Source organism: Trachypithecus francoisi, unplaced genomic scaffold (assembly GCF_009764315.1).
Source record: "Trachypithecus francoisi isolate TF-2019V2 unplaced genomic scaffold, Tfra_2.0 Lachesis_group2, whole genome shotgun sequence".
In the NCBI taxonomy this organism is placed as follows: Eukaryota; Metazoa; Chordata; class Mammalia; order Primates; family Cercopithecidae; genus Trachypithecus; species Trachypithecus francoisi.
In genome coordinates, this window is record NW_022681465.1 from 97,045,941 (window position 1) to 97,065,782 (window position 19,842).

At 37.1% G+C, this 19,842-nt stretch overlaps 1 protein-coding gene across 2 annotated transcripts in view; it reads right to left on the bottom strand.

The window, feature by feature from the left end:
* Positions 1–19,842, bottom strand: part of ADAMTS6 (ADAM metallopeptidase with thrombospondin type 1 motif 6) — a 346,891-nt gene that overhangs the window by 83,868 nt on the left and 243,181 nt on the right. For both annotated transcript variants that reach the window (XM_033179691.1, XM_033179690.1), the window contains one exon: positions 9,907–10,009. In XM_033179691.1, coding sequence (XP_033035582.1) covers positions 9,907–10,009 — 103 coding nt within the window. The remainder of the gene's footprint in view (positions 1–9,906; positions 10,010–19,842) is intronic.

Genomic DNA, 19,842 nt, shown 5'->3' on the forward strand with positions numbered 1-19,842 from the left:
ACAGCAGACCTCTCGGCAGAAACTCTACAAGCCAGAAGAGAGTGGGGCCAATATTCAACGTTCTTAAAGAAAAGAATTTTCAACCGAGAATTTCATATCCAGCCAAACTAAGCTTCATCAGTGAAGGAGAAATAAAATCCTTTACAGATAAGCAAATGCTTAGAGATTTTGTCACCACCAGGCCTGCCTTACAAGAGACCCTGAAGGAAGCCCTAAACATGGAAAGGAACAACCAGTACCAGCCATTGCAAAAACATGCCAAAATGTAAAGACCATTGAGGCTAGGAAGAAACTGCATCAACTAACGAGCAAAATAACCAGTTACTATCATAATGACAGGATCAAGTTCACACATAACAATATTAACCTTAAATGTCAATGGACTAAATGCTCCAATTAAAAGACACAGACTGGCAAACTGGATCAAGAGTCAAGACCCATCAGTCTGCTGTATTCAGGAGACCCATCTCACATGCAGAGACATACATAGGCTCAAAATAAAGGGATGGAGGAAGATCTACCAAGCAAATGGAGAACAAAAAAAAGCAGGGGTTGCAATCCTAGTCTCTGATAAAACAGACTTTAAACCATCAAAGATCAAAAGAGACAAAGAAGGCCATTACATAATGGTAAAGGGATCAATTCAACAGGAAGAGCTAACTCTCCTAAATATATATGCACCCAATACAGGAGCACCCAGATTCATAAAGCAAGTCCTTAGAGACCTACAAAGAGACTTAGACTCCCATACAATAATAATGGGAGATTTCAACACTCCACTGTCAACATTAGACAGATCAACGAGACAGAAAGTTAACAAGGATATCCAGAATTGAACTCATCTCTGCACCAAGCGGACCTAATAGACATCTATAGAACTCTCCACCCCAAATCAACAGAATATACATTCTTCTCAGCACCACATCGCACTTATTCCAAAATTGACCACATAATTGGAAGTAAAGCACTCCTCAGCAAATGTACAAGAACTGAAATTATAACAAACTGTCTCTCAGACCACAGTGCAATCAAACTAGAACTCAGGACTAAGAAACTCAATCCAAACCGCTCAACTACATGGAAACTGAACAACCTGCTCCTGAATGACTACTGGGTACATAACGAAATGAAGGCAGAAATAAAGATGTTCTTTGAAACCAATGAGAACAAAGATACAACATACCAGAATCTCTGGGACACATTTAAAGCAGTGTGTAGAGGGAAATTTATAGCACTAAATGCCCACAAGAGAAAGCAGGAGAGATCTAAAATTGACACTCTAACATCACAATTAAAAGAACTAGAGAGGCAAGAGCAAACACATTCAAAAGCTAGCAGAAGGCAAGAAATAACTAAGATCAGAGCAGAACTGAAGGAGATAGAGACACAAAAAACCCTCCAAAAAATCAATGAATCCAGGAGTTGGTTTTTTGAAAAGATCAACAAAATTGACAGACCGCTAGCTAGACTAATAAAGAAGAAAAGAGAGAAGAATCAAATAGACGCAATAAAAAATGATAAAGGGGATATCACCACCGACCCCACAGAAATACAAACAACCATCAGAGAATACTATAAATGCCTCTACGCAAATCAACTAGAAAATCTAGAAGAAATGGATAATTTCCTGGACACTTACACTCTCCCAAGACTAACCAGGAAGAAGTTGAATCCCTGAATAGACCAATAGCAGGCTCTGAAATTGAGGCAACAATTAATAGCCTACCCACCAAAAAAAGTCCAGGACCAGATGGATTCACAGCTGAATTCTACCAGAGGTACAAGGAGGAGCTGGTACCATTCCTTCTGAAACTATTTCAATCAATAGAAAAAGAGGGAGTCCTCCCTCTTTTTATGAGGCCAACATCATCCTGATACCAAAGCCTGGCAGAGACACAACAAAAAAAGAGAATTTTAGACCAATATCCCTGATGAACATCGATGCAAAAATCCTCAATAAAATACTGGCAAACCGGATTCAGCAGCACATCAAAAAGCTTATCCACCATGATCAAGTGGGCTTCATCCCTGGGATGCAAGGCTGGTTCAACATTCGCAAATCAATAAACGTAATCCAGCATATAAACAGAACCAAAGACAAGAACCACATAATTATCTCAATAGATGCAGAAAAAGCTTTTGACAAAATTCAACAGCCCTTTATGCTAAAAACGCTCAATAAATTTGGTATTGATGGAACGTACCTCAAAATAATAAGAGCTATTTATGACAAACCCGCAGCTAATATCATACTGAATGGGCAAAAACTGGAAAAATTCCCTTTGAAAACTGGCACAAGACAGGGATGCCCTCTCTCACCACTCCTATTCAACATAGTGTTGGAAGTTCTGGCTAGGGCAATCAGGCAAGAGAAAGAAATCAAGGGTATCCAGTTAGGAAAAGAAGAAGTCGGCCGGGCGCGGTGGCTCAAGCCTGTAATCCCAGCACTTTGGGAGGCCGAGACGGGCGGATCACGAGGTCAGGAGATCGAGACCATCCTGGCTAATACGGTGAAACCCCGTTTCTACTAAAAAATACAAAAAACTAGCCGGGCGACGAGGCGGGCGCCTGTAGTCCCAGCTACTCGGGAGGCTGAGACAGGAGAATGGCGTGAACCCGGGAGGCGGAGCTTGCAGTGAGCTGAGAGCCGGCCACTGCACTCCAGCCTGGGCGGCAGAGCAAGACTCCGTCTCAAAAAAAAAAAAAAAAAAAAAAAAGAAGAAGAAGTCAAATTGTCCCTGTTTGCAGATGACATGATTGTATATTTAGAAAACCCCATCGTCTCAGCCCAAAATCTCCTTAAGCTGATAAGCAACTTCAGCAAAGTCTCAGGATACAAAATTAATGTGCAAAAATCACAAGCATTCTTATACACCAGTAACAGACAAGCAGAGAGCCAAATCAGGAATGAACTTCCATTCACAATTGCTTCAAAGAGAATAACATACCTAGGAATCCAGCTTACAAGGGATGTAAAGGACCTCTTCAAGGAGAACTACAAACCACTGCTCAGTGAAATCAAAGAGGACACAAACAATGGAAGAACATACCATGCTCATGGATAGGAAGAATCAATATCGTGAAAATGGCCATACTGCCCAGGTGATTTATAGATTCAATGCCATCCCCATCAAGCTACCAATGACTTTCTTCACAGAATTGGAAAAAACTGCTTTAAAGTTCATATGGAACCAAAAAAGAGCCCGCATTGCCAAGACAATCCTAAGTCAAAAGGACAAAGCTGGAGGCGTCACGCTACCTGACTTCAAACTATACTACAAGGCTACAGTAACCAAAACAGCATGGTACTGGTACCACAACAGAGATATAGACCAATGGAACAGAACAGAGTCCTCAGAAATAATACCACACATCTACAGCCATCTGATCTTTGACAAACCTGAGAGAAACAAGAAATGGGGAAAGGATTCCCTATTTAATAAATGGTGCTGGGAAAATTGGCTAGCCATAAGTAGAAAGCTGAAACTGGATCCTTTCCTTACCCTTATACGAAAATAATTCAAGATGGATTAGAGACTTAAATGTTAGACCTAATACCATAAGAACCCTAGAAGAAAATCTAGGTAGTACCATTCAGGACATAGGCATGGGCAAGGACTTCATGTCTAAAACACCAAAAGCAACGGCAGCAAAAGCAAAAATTGACACATGGGATCTAATTAAACTAAAGAGCTTTTGCACAGCTAAAGAAACTACCATCAGAGTGAACAGGCAACCTACAGAATGGGAAAAATTTTTGCAACCTACTCATCTGACAAAGGGCTAATATCCAGAATCTACAAAGAACTCAAACAAATATAAAGAGAAAAAACAAACAACCCCATCAAAAAGTGGGCAAAGGATATGAAGACATTTCTCAAAGAAGACATCCATACAGCCAACAGACACATGAAAAAATGCTCATCATCACTCGCCATCAGAGAAATGCAAATCAAAACTACAATGAGATACCATCTCACACCAGTTAGAATGGCAATCATTAAGACGTCAGGAAACAACAGGTGTTGGAGAGGATGTGGAGAAATAGGAACACTTTTACACTGTTGGTGGGATTGTAAACTAGTTCAGCCATTATGGAAAACAGTATGGCGATTCCTCAAGGATCTAGAACTAGATGTACCATATGACCCAGCCATACCACTTCTGGGTATATACCCAAAGGATTATAAATACTCTACTACAAAGACACATGCACACGTATGTTTATTGCGGCACTATTCACAATAGCAAAGACTTGGAATCAACCCAAATGTCCATCTGTGACAGACTGGATTAAGAAAATGTGGCACATATACACCATGGAATACTATGCAGCCATAAAAAAGGATGAGTTTGCATCCTTTGTAGGGACATGGATGCAGCTGGAAACCATCATTCTTAGCAAACTATCACAAGAAGAGAAAACCAAACACCGCATGTTCTCACTCATAGGTGGGAACTGAACATGAGATCACTTTGACTCGGGAAGGGGAACATCACACACTGGGGCCTATCATGGGGAGGGGGAGGAGGGAGGGATTGCATTGGGGAGTTATACATGATATAAACGTCATGCACATGTACCCTAGAACTTAAAGTATAATAAAAATAAAAAATAAAAAATAAAAAAAAAGAAATTAAATTATATATGAACAACAAAAAATTCTAGAAAATTTCAAATATTTGGAAATTAAAACAAAATGGTTCTAAGTAACCCAGAGGTCAAAGAACTCACAATGTAAATAAAATAGTTTGAACTAAAAGCTATAAAAATAGAACATCAAATTTTGGAAATGTAAAAGAGCAAAAGAAACTGAAAATAAATAAGAAAATAATAACTATAGGAACAAAAATAAATAAGTTAGAAAAAAAGACAAATTACAGGAAAGAGTACCAAAGCAAAAATTTGATTCTTTGAAAACATAAATAAAATTGTTAAATCCCAAACAAGACTGACCAAGAAAAACAGTGAAAACACAAATTATCAATATCAGAAATGAAAGCACACATCACTACAGATTTTATAAATATTAATATTAAATGGCATAACAAGAGAATGTTATGATCAATTTTACATCAATAAACTGGACCACATGGGTATAACATAAATTTCTTAAAGACACAAAATCAAAAACTGAAACAAGGCCGGGCATGGTGGCTCACACCTATAATCCCAGTACTTTGGCAGGCTGAGATTGAAGAATCCCTTGAGCGTAGGAGTTTGAGACCAGCCTAGACAATATAGCAAGATGTAGTCTCTACTAAAAATAAAAATTAAAAATTAATTAGTACGATGTGGTGGCCAGCTACTCAGGAGGCTGAGGAAGAAGGATCTCTTGAGCTCGGGAGATCGAGCCTGCAGTGAGATATGATTGGACCACTGCACTGCAGCCTGGGTGACAGAGGGAGACCTTGTTTCAAAAAAGAAAAAAAAAAAGCAAGCAAAAAAACCCCACGAGAAATTTAAAAAAAAAAACAACAAAAAAACCACAACAAACCTAAATAGCCCTTTTCTCTTAAGGGAGTTAAAATTTTAATAACAGGTTTTCACAAAGAAAATATCAAGCCTGGCTGGTTTTACTAGTGAAATTTATTCTAAGGAATAAATAATACCAATCCTAAAATTCTTTTGAAAATAAATAAAGATTCTATTTCAGGAAACCAGAATGCATCTGATACCAAAACTTATCAAAGACGTCACAAGAAAAATATTTACAAATTATAAGAAAAATATTTACAAATTTAAACACAGATGCAAATATCCATAACAAAACATTATCAATTAAGTTAAATACAATAATACATAAAAAACAATACATCATGATTACATGGGGTTTATCCTAGGAATATAAGCTTGGTTTGAGGTTGGGCCCATTGGCTCATGCCTATAATCCCAGCACTTTGGGAGGCTGAGATGGGTGGACTGCTTGAGCCCAGGCATTGGAGACCAGCCTGGGCAACATGACAAAACCCCATCTGTACAAAAAAATACAAAAATTATCCAGGCATGGTGGCACACACCTGCAGTCCCAGCTACTCAGGAGGCTGAGGTGGGAGGATGCTTGAGCCCAGGAGGCTGAGGCTGCAGTGTGCCGTGATCACACCACTGCACTCCAGCCTTGGCAACAGAGCAAGACCCTGTCTCAAAAAAAAAAAAAAAATCTTGGTTTGAGATTGTCAAATCTATCAGGTCACTCAGCATATTAATAGGATAAAGAATAAAAAATATAATCAGTACATGTAAAAATTATACTTTAGGCCCAATCCAGTGCATTAAGGCAAGAAAATGAAATAAAAAGCATAAAGATTTGAATAGATTGTCTCGATTTCAGGACAACATGACTGTTTATCAAAAAAATCCCGAGCATCTGTAAAACAATTAGAATATGGGAATTTAGGCTGGGTGTGTAATTTGTGTAATTCCAGCACTTTGGGAGGTCGAGGCATGTGGATCACTTGAGCCCAGGAGTTGGAGACCAACCTGGTCAACATGTCAAAACCCTGTGTCTACAAAAAATACAACTAGCTGGACATGACAGTGTGCACCTGTAGTCTCAGCTACTCAGGGGGCTGAGGTGGAAGGATCACTTGAGCCCAGGAGGTGGAGGTTTCAGTGAGCCAAGATTGAACCACTGCTCTCCAGCCTGGACGACAGAACCAGACTCTGTCTCAAAAAAAAAAAAAAAAGAGAAAAAAAAAGAATATGGGTATTTAGAAAGGTCACAGAATACAAAGTTAATATACAAATATCAATGGAATTTTCAAAAGTTTAATTAACAATAGTGTCAACACCATAAATTACTCAGGAATCAATTTAGTAAAGTACATGCAGGACCTTACACTTAAAAGTACAAGACATAGCTGGGAGAAATTAAAGACATAAATAAATTGAGGGACATACCATGTTCAAAAATTGTAAAATTCAATATGGTTTAATACTCAGTTATCCCTCAATTGATCTATAGATTCAACATAACACTATTCATAAGTCCAGCAGGTTTTTCTGTGGAGATTAACAATAGATGCAAACATTTACATGAAAAAGCAAATAAGTTAGCATATTGGAAGAACGCTTATAAAAAACATCAAATGTGTTCATGACTATACAGTTACAGTAATCAAGTCAGTATGGTACTGGCACAGGATTGACAGATCAACAAAACAAAACAGAAAATCCATAAATACACTACAGATACAAATCATACCAAAAATTATTTTGAGATAGATCATAGATGTAAATGTAAGGACTAGACAATAAGGCTTTTGGAAGAAAACATAAAAAAAATGTTCTTAAGTTGAGGTAGGCAAAGAGTTCTTAGGACAAAGAACACAATGACCAGAAAGAAAAATTATTTAAAAATTGGAATTAAAAACAGAAAAATTAAAAGCTTATATGCATAAAACCACCATTTAAAAAGCAATGGGAAAGCCACAGAATGTGACAAAACATTTGTAAAACTTATAAATGACTACCACTTGAGAAGGTAAACAACCCAATTAAAAATAGGCAAAAGATTTGAATAGACAGTACAAAAGGAGATATATAATGGCCAATAAATATATGAAAACATGCTTAACATTATCATCAGAAAATGGAAATGGAAATTTCATTGAAATACCACTCTACTCCCTCCAGAAGAAAACTGAAAAGACCAAATAATGACAAAGATGCGCAGCAAATAGAACCCTCAGACATTGTCAGGGGGAGTTAAATATGCTACAATGACTTTGGAAAAACATCTGGCAGTTTCTTTAAAAACTAAACTAAATTCACATCTAATCTACTGCCCAGCAATTCTACTCCTAAGTATTTACCCAAGTAAAATGAAAACATATGCCCACAAAATGACAGTACACAAATGTTCATAGCAGTTTACTCATAATAGCTAAAAACTAGAAACAACCCAGGTGTTCATCACAGCAGAATAGAAAAACTGGTTATTATTATGGAATACTGCTCAGCAGTAAAAAAGAATAAATTCCTCTTTTTTTTTAAGAGAACTCCTAGACCCAAGTGATTCTCCTGCCTCAGCCTCGCAAGTAGCTGGGCTTACAGGTATCTGCCACTGCGCTTGGCTAGACTGAACCACTTCTATGTACAACAATGTAGACAGATCTCAAAAACATTAGGCTTAAAGAAGATTTACAACACGGTATTGTACACAATAGGTTCTGGAACAGGCAAAACTAAACTACGGTGAGAAAAAAAATCAGAATGATGGTTGTCTCTTAGGAGAAGTAGGGAGAGGCAACTATTGACTGCAAAGGACGATAAGGACTTTTACGGACTGAATGTTTGTGTCCCCCCAAAACCCATATGTTGAAATCCTAATCCCCAATTTGAAGATAAGGCCTTTGGAAGGTAACTAGGTCATGACAGTGGAGCCCTCCGAATGGGAGTAGTAGCCTTATAAGAAGGATCCCAGACAGCTCTTTTCCCCACTCTTTCTGCCATGTGAGGATACAATGAGAAAACAACAGTTCACAACCCAGAAGAGGGCCCTCACCAGACTCTAACCTTGCTGACACCTCGATCTCAGATTTCCAGCCTCCAGTACTGAAAAAAAAATTTATATTTTAAGATCTCCAGTCTATGGTAACTTGTAATCACAGTCCAAATTGACTAAGGCAAAGACTAGAAGAATTTTGGAGGTAAAGTCAATGTTCTATATTGCAATAGGATTTTTAAAGTGTGTGTATTGGTCAAAAACCAGAGAAAGCATAGTTAAAATTTTGCATGTCACTGTATATAATCTTGCCTTAAGAAAAAAAAGTAAACAAATAACTGAACTGTGGATGTTACCATGCTGAAGTACTTAGAGGAAAGTACATTAATGCCTGCTATTTAAATTGAAATACATCAAAAAATAAGATGGATTAATAAATGGATAGAAGAATAGACATGTATGAAGAAAGTATAGTACAATGTTAATGGTAGAATCTTGGTGGTAAATATAAAGTTGTCACTGTAAAATTCTTTTAATATAAGATACTGGAAAAGCAAGCAAAGAATAAACTTAAGAATATATTTCCTTTTTTTTAAATTTTGAGATGGAGTCTCACTCTGTCACCTAGGTTGGAGTGCAGTGGCATGATCTTGGCTCTCTGCAACCTCCGCCTCCTGGGTTCAAGTGATTCTCCTGCCTTAGCTTCCCAAGTAGCTGGGTCTACAGGTGCACGCCACCACACCTAGCTACTTTTTGTATTTTTAGTAGAGGCGGTGTTTTGCCATGTTGGCCAGGCTAGTCTTGAACTCCTGACCTCAGGTGATCCACCTGCCTCGGCCTCCCAAAGTGCTGGGATTACAGGCATGAGCCATTATGCCTGGCCTCCAAGAGAAATTTTCAACAAAATGTAATTTATATTTTGGGAGTGTAAAATACATCTGCTTATTGGACAATCAGTGCTTGATACATGCCCAAATTAAAGAGCAAAAATGTTTTCTAACTCTGAAAAAGAATAACAATAATCTTGGCCTTTGACTAAGCAAGGACACAGAGTTTGCTGATTTATATTCTTATAACTTGTTTTAGGGTGATAATTGCAAACATTTAAAGATTATAATGTAACTTACATATACCCCAAGGAAGCCTCAAGCAGAACTCAAAAAATACTACATGGTTTTGATATCCAGATATCCTTTCTAGGAATTTTATACCTGTTAAACATAATTAGGTTTTAAAAAATGATTTCTGATCATTTGTACTAATATATAAACCTTATTACAGGGAAAATAAACCATGAGACCTTTATAGTACTATAAGCATTTCCCTGTTTTTATTGGCAGACACTAATTTTAACTAGTATGTACATGAATGTATGCGTGTTTTTGTTTTTATGTATTTGTATATTCTTTGATATTTGCAAAGTGCTCAAGCATGAATGCTCTGTCAGGTTATACATTACCTCCAGTATAGGGTTTCCAGTTATAATACTTCCCTCGGAAAGGCATATTGTCAAAGTCTGCACACTGTTTCTCTCGAAAATCTCGGGAACCCAAAGGGCATGGCTAAAATAAAATAAAATCATAAATGGTACCATTGTTGGAAAATACCAAAAGCAAGGGACAATGTCCCTAAAATGAACTCCATCAAATTAACTCACTACCTTATTCTGTGGCTATAACTCTGGCATTTGCTTTTCTGTTTTACAATCAGTATTCAGAGTGAAATATGTGAGTTGTAATCTTAGCTATAGAAGATATAACTTAGGTAATTTAAACAAAGTGGTACGCTGTTTCCCTATAAATTTACAGTTGGATACATGTCATAATCCTCTTTGTACTCCATCAGGTATCTCCTTATAAAGACACCGAAAACCTAGATGAAGAAATTAAAACACAAAATCCTTTGGGGTAACAGTATTTGAGGTCCAGTTGCCATAGCTACTCCCTGATCTTTATTTTAAAAAATCAAGAAGCAGGTTTGTAACATGACATTCAGCACTATTAATTGTGGTTTGGACTCCTACTACTATAGCATTTACTGTTTAGCCTTGACAAAAACCATATTTTAAATGAGGAATAAAGTAGGCAAAATACTAGACCTCAAGTATAAACATCATGAAATTCAAGGGATTTGGACTTATTAAGATTTACATTTAATTTATTAACATCCCAGAAAATAAAATACAAAATGGCCCAAAACATGTACATTTGTTTGAGGTATGGAGAGGGATGTTAAGAGGGTAAAAAAAGGATTATCTGTTTTTAAAAGCTGGAAATGTTCCTTCTATTCAGAAACGCTTCTGAAGTTTTTTAAAGAGAAAAATCTTGCCAATCCAGCTAGCTCTAGATTCTATATACCACAGGGTCATCCTAAACTCAACCTTTAAGTTCACAAAGAATTATAAAGCTCATCGTGTTTGAGTGATATGACTTAATTTGACTTATCTTTTAAAGTTCAACAGCTGTAGTACTTAAAAACTAAAAAAATACTGATTTTGAAAGACTGAGAAAACATTCTTCTTAAATAAGGAAGAAAAGAATATGTCACTAGAGAAAATTCTGAATTGGGAATAAATGACAAGCGTGTTACAGTCACACTCAGAGATTGTTTTGAGGACTTTTTACTGTCCTCCCTTAGATCTCTGTGTTTGCTTTATATAGTTTTTCTGAGGACAGTACATTGCAAATGGTCACTCTGAAGCATATGCAGTAATAATAGACCACAATGTGCAAATATTTGCATGGTCATCATTGCTTCCTATATACTACAGTTCAATTTTCACCACATCAAGTCCAAAGCCTCCGATTCTGAAAATAGTGGCAACAGGTCCACACTCTGTTATGAGCCCTGCATTTTAAAGTGTTTTCAGCACATTAAAATATGACATTCCAATGCCAAATCTAGTGATTAATATTGTCAAATTACCTTCTTGCTTGCCTTTAAAAAAAAAAGGAAAAATATTTACCATAGGCTAAAAGGTGTATCAGGCTGGAAGGATATGGTTTCAGGGTCTTTTGTTTCCTGGTCTGCTAATCTTTGGATCTTCAGAGTGCTCTCGGTTAAAGGAATCCTTTACTTTTCAAGTGATTTTTAGTGAATCCCACACAAGGACTAAAGTTGTTAGTGGGTTTTGTCATGCAGCAAGACTACTTTTAAAAGCAAATAACGATTTCAAAAACAAACAATTTGAACTCTAGCTATAAGTTTTCATGCAGCACTTAAGTATTTGTAAAGCACCAATCACCTAAAGTTCATCCAAGCATGACCTTCAACTTTGTTGGAGAAAAAAGACACAAATGAAAAAACGACCATGAAAAAAGAACCATCTTGAGCAATACATATAGTATATGACAGCATGTTACAGATTGTCTGTATGTGCTGGATACAAGTGAAATATAAATGTGTCCTATGATTAGCTAGGGATATATCAGTTAAGAAAAAAATCTTGAGCATGTACCGAAGTATTACCGAAATTGTTCTAGTTAAGAAAGAAAAAGGACTTGTCAGGGAGTGGGAGACTATTAAGAATGAAGCCAAGAAAAGCCATGAGAATAGGAAGGAAAAGGTCACATATTGGGAATGATTGGAAAAAGGCCAACCTAGATGAAAGAGATGAACTATATAGAGACATAAGAGGAAATGATGTTTCACATGTATAAGCACTGGTACATTAAAAAGACCTTGAATTAAGAAACTAAGACATCATGAGGGCCGTTCGCTTAAAGGCAAACAAAACAAAAATGCAATATTTTAGTATCTTCTAACAATTCTCCTAAATAGAAGAAAAGTAAAATGTCCAATATGAGGATATTACTATTTAATGAAGCACTTGATAACGTTTCATGACATTTTTGATCTACTTTTTTCCTGTGATAACCACTCTCAGGGTGAGCATAATAAAAAGATTAACAATAACAATAGCGAGCTAGTATTTACTAAGTACTTATTATGTGGCACACTGTTCCGGGATCTTTAGATATATTATCTATATACTCCTTCTCAACACTCTTTTGAGGTAGTTATAATTAATAATCCCATTTTACAACGAAGTAAACTGGGGTACAAAAAGGTTGCTTAGTAATAGTTTCAGGGTACAAGGATACTTTCACCATAAGTGTGGGAGTCTCCTCTGGACACTCTCCAAGTGCTACAATAATAGCATTACAGGTTGTAGCTTCCTTAAAATGTACAAAAACCTAATAGGAACAATTTGGGTTCTAGACTTGGCCCTGTCATTAACCAGATGCAAGGTTCTTATCTTTCCATATTACTTTTTTTTCTCATTTGTAAAATAAGATGGATAAAAGCAAGAGTTTTGGAGTAAGGCAGACCTGGATTATTTCTAACTTGGTCATTTATTTAATTCATGGCCTTGAGCAACTTACTTGTCTAAGCCTCATCTACAAACTGGGGGTAATACTAGTATTTACCTCCTAGGCAACATATTCACACAAACTGTTTAGCTCTGTACCTGGCCTAAGGTAGCACTTAATAATCATTAGCAGCTATGCAGGGGTCCTTACACTCATTCCTTACACTTCTGCTCTGCTCTGTATTTTAGGGGAACAAATCCTGAAAGCTCCATTTTCCAGGCTTTTTTGTCAGCTGACTTATGGTTGGGTTCAGGTAATGGGAGGCACTAGTTGGAGAAGCCAGAGTATTTTTCTCCTTTCCTCTGTGCCTTGGGCAGTATCTCAGCAGAAGAAGAATCTTTTTTGTAGCTCCACCTTCAGGTAACAGTTACATCCTCCCTACCCTTCTATCCTATGATTCCAGCTTCTGCTGTGTGATTCTAACCTCTGGACTCTGACAAAACTACCTCCTACATATCTTCCTGGAAGAAACTAGTCAGACTCTCATCATCCATGTAATCAATTTCCTGCATTAAATTCCCTCTATTTTAATATTCAGACTGGTCTATTACGTTATAGTTAAATCTTAATTGATACAACAGTTATCATCATCACCATCATCATCATGAACGACTTGGAAAACTGAATAAGATAGGTTTCCACACAATATTTTTTCACTTTAGGGCAGAAGTTGTCAAACTTTTACTGTAAAGGTCCACACAGCAAATATTTTAGGCTTTGCAGGCCATGTGTCTCTGTTGCAACTACTCAACTGTGCATTACAGTGTGAGAGAAGCCATAGACAATATGTAAACAAATGGCCATGGCTGTGTTCCAATAAAAATACTTAAAAAAGAGTTAACCGATACAATTTGGCCTAAGAGGTACAATTTGTCAACCCCTGGTGTAGGGTGTTAACATAACATAGCTATATCTGTTTGGCAGCATTTCACAGAAGAACTCAACTCAACTATTAATTTCTCAGTCAATATAGAATCATATCTTGTAAGAACTCATGTTAGAAGTGATATAATCTAATTTGCATAAGATGCTTGGATTTCCTCTATAATTATCCCCAAAGTGGTCATACAATCTATATAAATATTTACAGAAAAAAAGATCAAACACTTTTCAAACAGCTGCAATTATTAGCAGGTTCTTCCTTACTTTCAGTCAAAACCTGCCTTCCTATAACCCAATTATCTTTCTCTTTTCTTCTGGATCCACACTGAACAAATCTTACCCTAAAGTGAAAGGTATCTGGACCTTGATGGCTTTCCTAGGGGCACATCATAACTTATCGTTAGTCCTCTTAAAACAAGGCAGCAAGACCGGGCCTTAAGTATCTTTCTTTTCATTTTAGCAAGTATTTATAAAATGCTTAATACAATCTAGGCTGCAGGATTACAGAAAAACAAAACCCAAACAGATTAGAGTTCTGGTTTTATGGAGTTTACTCTAGTTGGAGATGAGAAAGAAGAAAAATAAAGCAAGATAAGGAGATTGACAGTGAGGTGGGAGGGAAGTTGTTTTAAATACTATGATCAGAGAAATCCTCTCTGATAAGGTGGCATTCAAGCGGAGAGTGAAAAGAAACTGAAGGAATGATTTATGTATATATCCGTGAAAAGAATCTTCCAGAACACAGTAAATCCAAAGGCCCTGAGGCAGGAGTGTATTCAGGGTGTTCACAGAATAGTATAGAGAATGGAAAGGTTTCAGGGAATTGAAGTAGACTTGGGGACTTGATTCCATGCCATTGTTTCTAGAATACATCAGCCAGTATTCTGCTTTCCTGATTTCATTCCATCAGGGAATGCTCTGAATTTACGTTGATTAAAAATAGGCTCAGTTGCAATTATATATGCTGGTTTGAAAAAATGAGAGCGAAAGAGGATTTCCTTAAGGAAAAATTACATAAAATACATTTTTGTTCTGTTTAGGAATAGTAGAGAGTTTAAAGAATAATGGTATTTAAATTACTTAAGGATAATAAATGCTGACACTATGCAGAAACCATAACAGAAAGCAGTGGGCATAAGCAACAGATAATTAAAGTAAAAGCCTGACAGATTTTCAGCCTTCTAGTGCTAACACTCATCAAGGATCTTCTCCTTTAAAAAACAAACTAGTAGGGCCCCACATAAATCTGGAGAGCAAAGCCGCAAGTCTCAGCGTCTTTAGATCTTAGTATTTTCAAAGAAATAAATTAATATTAGCATCTTTATCACCACTCTCTTCCCCAGAGATCTGTATAAGTTAACAACAGTCTTCCAACTATTTTGTTTGGAAGTTTCTCCTTCTGAGTAAACGTAATACTTTGTATTGGTAGATAAATCTTAAAAAAAAAGAATAATTCATTGAGGCCTAAAAGTTGCTACAGAAAGAAATCTAGCTTCTGCTTACAAACTTTTCAGTGGCATTTCTATTACTGGGGTTCTAATCCTGGTTTTGTCCCAAAGAATAGGGTGACATTGGCAAGTCCCCAATCCTTTTTGAGCCTTCTTTTTTTCATTTGCAAAATATATTCCCAAAACTCTTACCTTCAAGAGAAATACACATCAAAATATCTTGCAAATGAGGAAAATTCTAAAAATGATGTATAATTTCTTACTGGTAACATGATGAGAGAGCCAAGAATGAAAATGCCTTTGTCCCTTTCCCTTTCCTTTCCTCTCCTCTTCTAAAGGAAGATATGCAGGTTGGAAAGACACAATGACTCCTATGGCCTCAGGGAAAATTGCAAACTGAGCAAAACTGACCTTCTGTTCTTCTGCTTCCTTTCTCTACTCCTTTCCCACCTTCTGCTTCTTCCTTTTTGCTTTCATATCAAATTCACTCTTACATCATCCCTATTACACAACATCAACCTTCAACACTTCCAAAATTTCATTTTGTTTTTCCTCTACAGGAAAACAACATATTCTTAGCAGATTGCACCCTGTTTGTTGAGGGAGTTTAAAATCCAACCCCTGCCCTGCTTAGCAAGTCATGCACTTGACAAGGGCCTGTGAAGGGATACATTTTTATGTTTACCCAGGTGGGCATCTTTTTAGAAATTACACAAAGGTACCATATGCGCTAACAAAAGCCTTGCTTCTATACCCTCTTTTAAAAGTTGCAAACAAATTTCCTGATTCCCTAGTTATCATATACCACTGATAAAGTAATTCATTCTAGGGCATTCAAATAAAGTTAAATTTAGTAGTCAATGCCTGTAGTGAAGCATCTCAACTTCAGTTTTTATTCAACTTTCTTCTCTTTTTTCTTCCAAATAGTTTCTGATTTTTTTTTCACTATACATTTACTTTTAAATCAAAAGAAAACAAAAGGCAGATAACCCACATTGTCCAGACAAACTTGAATCCAGTGTCATGCTTGATACCATAATCTTTTACGCAGGTTTTAAAAATTAAAGTTACTTGTGTATGCCTTGAATAGTCTGAATTTAATTAAAATGCCATCTACCTATAGCAAAACTCTTTCCCTGAGCTTATAAACACATTAAATAACATGTCAGGCATAATGGCTCATTCCTGTAATCCCAGCACTTTGAGAAGCCGAGGCAGGGTGGATCACTCAAGTTTGGGAGTTTGAGAACAGCCTGGGCAACATAGCAAAACTCATCTCTACAAAAAATACAAAAATTAGTCGGGTGTGGTGGTGCATGCCTGTAGTCCCAGCTACTTGGGAGGCTGAGGTGGGAGGACTGCTTGAGCCTGGGTAGCAGAGCTTGCAGTGAGTCCAGATCATACCGTTGCACTCCAGCCTGGGCAACAGAGCCTGACCCTGTCTCCAAAAAAAGGTTAAGAAACAAACTTTTACTTTGCAATTTTTAAAAGTATTTTAAAGCACAAAATAAACAAACAAGCTCTATTTTGTGCTTAAAACCTAGTCCTTATTTCTCAAAACATAATACACACCATAAAATTCATATTAACTTAAGAAAGATTACCAAGATATTGTTCCTGTTTTTTGCCGTGTGTGTTGTGTGTGTGTGTGTGTGTGTGTGTGTGTGTGTATGTTACAGGTAGTTAGATAGGCATGAACAGGGCAGAAAAGGGCTCTCCCCGACCCACTAGGAATATCATGTGACAGTTTGGCAATTATCATATTGCCTCTCTAAAGGTGATAAATTGGCAGCTGGCACCAGGGAGAGGCCATTTCCTGATGGTCCACATCTGCTGCACTAAAGTGTTAATTGAATGCAAGTGCCAGGGAGAAGCAACTTCCTGGGCATGCACATTAAGAGACAAAATGGTGGCGCATGACCTTCCAGGGTCACTCCACCAGAAAAGGGAAGAAAAGCTTCAGATGGGCATGCGTACAACTTCCTAAACACACTGGGAATGCTCACCTCCCAAGGGCAGGAGGGTACTGCATATGTGGGCAGCCCACCCTAAGGGAAGAATCATGAGAAAGGGGCCAGGCTATTAAGTTCTAAGATGAAGGTTAAACACTGCACTTGACTTCGATGCCCACTTGAGTCTCTTCCAAGCATCCTTTCCTTTCCTTTCTTTCCTGTTCTAAAGCCTTTTAAATAAACTTCTACTCCAGCTCTGAAACTTGCCTTGGTGTCTTTTTCTGCCTTACACCCCTCAGTTGTATTCTTTCTTCTGAGCAGGCAAGAATTGAGGTTGCTGCAGATCTGTAGTGATTTGCCACTGGTAACTCGGATACCTTCTACCAGTAAAATATATAAAGTATGTTTATAAGAATAAAGTGGTTGACACATACTTGTTTTCCAATTATAGTTTAAGACATGATTATAACACTGTTTGTCAATGGATCAACTCTGTACCCTGTCTTCACTTACCCTGCAACTCTCCCTGAGGGCAAGATGTGTAGTTTCAGAATGTTCTCAGCTATCTGGTTCTCAGCTATCTAGTGAGGTTAGACTGGAAGGCAATGTCTAAGGTGACCCAATTCTTTCAGAGAAGCTTACCTTGCCACACCCACCCTCCAAGGGCTTCATCTCTTTTAAGAGCACTAGATTAGAAATTTCACGCTTTACTGGATCTCTTTCACAGCACTAGCCAGTTGCTAAGCTTTAGTTTCCTCTTTTAAAAATACTGGTCTTTCCAAAGACCAAAGATTTGAAGATTTGATGAGGTATTGAATACCAATTAGGTACTAGAAATAGCACTAGATGTTTTATGTATGTTACTTCTTTTAATTGTCAAACAACTCTGCAAGTTTCATAGAGCCTATTTATATAGGAGTCAACTGAAATTTAGAGAGGTTAGGTGATTTGCCAAGGTCAAATAGCAACATGTGTGACATTCACACCCAAGTCAATTTAACTTCCAACTGCATGCTTTTATTTTCACCACAATCCTACTTCCAAATATATAATTTTCCTGTCTGCCACAACCAAAGCAAAAACAGTATTTAATGATCTTAAGCAATGCATTGAAAAGGAAAAAAATTGCTGAATAATATACTCCTCTAGCAGAGCTGACTGAGAACACACCCAAGTACTACATAACCTATACTTAAATCTTAGAACAGACCACAGATGACCTGGAAAACCCTTTTCCTCCGTACATTTTTTACAGCTTTTACGCATAAAGAAGGAAAATCAAATGTTTAAGATGCAAGAATAATGTGCCTTTCCATCCGAGCCAAAGCGGAGCTTATATGCTTCACCAGAAGTTCTATCATAATCATATTATCAAGTAAACACCAAATCACAAATAATATAGAATAAGAAAAATGCAAAGATCATTTTGGTTTTGGAAAACAACTAAGCACCAGAAAACTCCTTTTAGAAATTTGGGAAAGTCCTTTTCATAGTAGCTAATATTTCTTCTTTAGGCTTTGATATAAAATTTGGTTTATAACCTTTATATAGTCATATTTTTGCTCTTTACAAAAATTAAGTTTTCTAGTATTCACAACACTAACCTTTAAATTCTGCTACTTAAAATAGTTAATAATATGTACATCAATTTTTATCCTCTTAGAACATTCTGCATGATAGTTTCAAGTCATTTGAATGAAAAACTGTTCAGAAAACCAAAATGCCTGATTAGTAGTCAGTGTTCTTTATGCCAGTAAAAAGAAGATTCCATATACATAATAATCAAAAGTCTACTTTTGAGGAGCTCCTAAGCAAACATTTTTCAGAAGATTGAGCACAGATCTGGGCTCTTCACTTTTCATAATGGCTTTGCCAGAAAATCATGTTAGTTTCTACCTTTGCATATTTATAAAATCTGTCAGGACCTAATCAATCATTTATCTCTATGTGCAAAAACGAGAACTGTGTCCTCAACCAATGAACTCTCAAGCATTATGACTTCTATAAAATTCTGCCCTCCAAACCCAGGTTCCACAAGGCCATGTCTATTAGATTAGCTCATGATACCAAAAACTCTATTGTAGTTCCTGGCTTAATAGAAGGATCAAATTTTATCCATTTCTCCTATATGTCTTTAATAAATGCTCCTGGTTTCTCAGCAGCTTCAAGATGAAAAGTATATTAATTTGTTCCTGCTGCAGCTATTGTCTTTACCTGTTATTCCATCCTGGAGACCATTATGTGTATATCAAAGAAAGGGTCCTTGTGTAGCTGCTTTTGAAGACTTTCTAGGGCGACAAACGGTGATACAGGAAACAAACTGCCCATCCAACACATCCTGATGCAACTAATCAGCCTCAGAGTCTAGTAACTGAATATCTTTGGCATCTAGGCTGGTTATGTCGTTGTTGAGAGTGGGCAGGCCAATTTTACAGCTTGACATCCTTTTCTGTTCTATTCTTAAATTCTTAGAATGAAAGTTTTGTCTTCATAAGTTGCTTCTTCTATCTCTGTGGATCTTTTCTTTGAAATCGGGTTAAGAGGGATAGGAGTTAATAGGAACACTGTTCCCTTTCCACCAAAGAGCTCTCTTCTCTTCTTACCATTTCTGTATCTTTTAAATGTTTGGGGTAGAAATTAAATCAGCATTAGAAAGAAACTGCAGAGGCCAGGCGCGGTGGATCACGCCTGTAATCCCAGCACTTTGGGAGGCCGAGGCGGGTGGATCACGAGGTCAGAA